General features: G+C 47.9%; 1 protein-coding gene across 1 annotated transcript; it reads right to left on the minus strand.

Moving 5' to 3' along the window:
• Positions 1 to 256: 256 nt before the first annotated feature.
• LOC126176616 (uncharacterized protein DDB_G0290587-like) lies at positions 257 to 907 on the minus strand. The gene has a single exon (XM_049923775.1). It carries the CDS (start codon positions 905 to 907, stop codon positions 257 to 259), a length of 651 nt encoding a protein of 216 aa, XP_049779732.1.
• Positions 908 to 1,195: the final 288 nt, after the last annotated feature.

Genomic DNA, 1,195 nt, shown 5'->3' on the forward strand with positions numbered 1-1,195 from the left:
CTCGATTTGTAATGGCGTTGAAGCCAGGTATGTTACCAAGCTCAATGTCTGTCACTACTTGTAAAAGTGTAATGTCACTTTCAGAAACATATATAAAATCTTTTAAGTTCTGTAGTTTAAAGGAACTATGAATCTTATTAAGGTTTACCGTCGCGATTTTGTATGCTTGTATGTCAGACATTCTTCGTTCTACTTGATCTAACTTAAAAAAACATTCTTCTGTTTTGTCTCGCAAGCGTCAGCTTTAAAACGCATTTTAATAATATTCACAGGTAGCAAATGTTTCAGTGGTGTGTCCTTGTTCTTTAGAATGTTCGTTCGCGGAGACGTCTTCATTGAAGAAATCAGCCACCTGTGGGGCTAGCTTACAGTCTGTCTTAGTTTCTGAAACTTCTGTCATTTCTTCGTCGGCATTGTTATGGTCGCTTTCGTCTGGCCAGCTGGTTGAGGTTGTCGTCGTCGGTGGGACGAGTGAAGCTTCATGAGAGTGACTCGTTTCTTGGGGGTGGTTGGATGCTTTCTTTGTTGGCTTTCCTTGGACGTCTCGTTTTTCCAGCGCAGAAGGGGAACGCTCCTCAGAAACTGGTGTCGCTTTCGTGCTGCTACAGATCTGTTGGCTTAAGGTACTACCTATTTCCTTCGCTTTTTGTCGGAGTGTGGGAGCTGTCTCCTCTGCACCTTTGCGCGCCAGCCGGCGTGTCTTATTTTTCTTTGGAGAATTGCCTCTCGACGGACTTTTTTCAGTATCCAAGTTAGTGTCGCTTTCCTGCAAGGTGTGTCGGTCTTCAACTTCCGGCGGATCTGCTGCCTTTACAGTTGCAGGTGCCTGTTTCGGTGGAACTTCAACCGTTTCCGTAGATTGGCGGGACTCCTGTAGGTCGTCAGCTATGACAGCACTGACGTCCATCGGAATTTCAGTGTCTGGAGAATTTGTATTTGCACACAATTCAGAGGCTGAGGAAGCAGTCGGCCGTTCGCGTGCCACGGCGGCCTAAGTTCCCGGCAGTGTTGTCATCGCCGGTGGCCTGGCGGCCTCGCAGACCGGCAGCTGCGCCACGCGCCGCTGTATACATTCTGCGCGAACGTGCCCAGGCTTGTTACAAGCGGCACAGGTTCGCGGTTGGTCGTCATAAATTACAATCCCTCTATATCCGCAGACATTGATGTACGTCGGGATGTGCTTTTGTAACTCTAC

Source organism: Schistocerca cancellata, chromosome 3 (genome assembly GCF_023864275.1).
Source record: "Schistocerca cancellata isolate TAMUIC-IGC-003103 chromosome 3, iqSchCanc2.1, whole genome shotgun sequence".
Classification (NCBI taxonomy): Eukaryota; Metazoa; Arthropoda; class Insecta; order Orthoptera; family Acrididae; genus Schistocerca; species Schistocerca cancellata.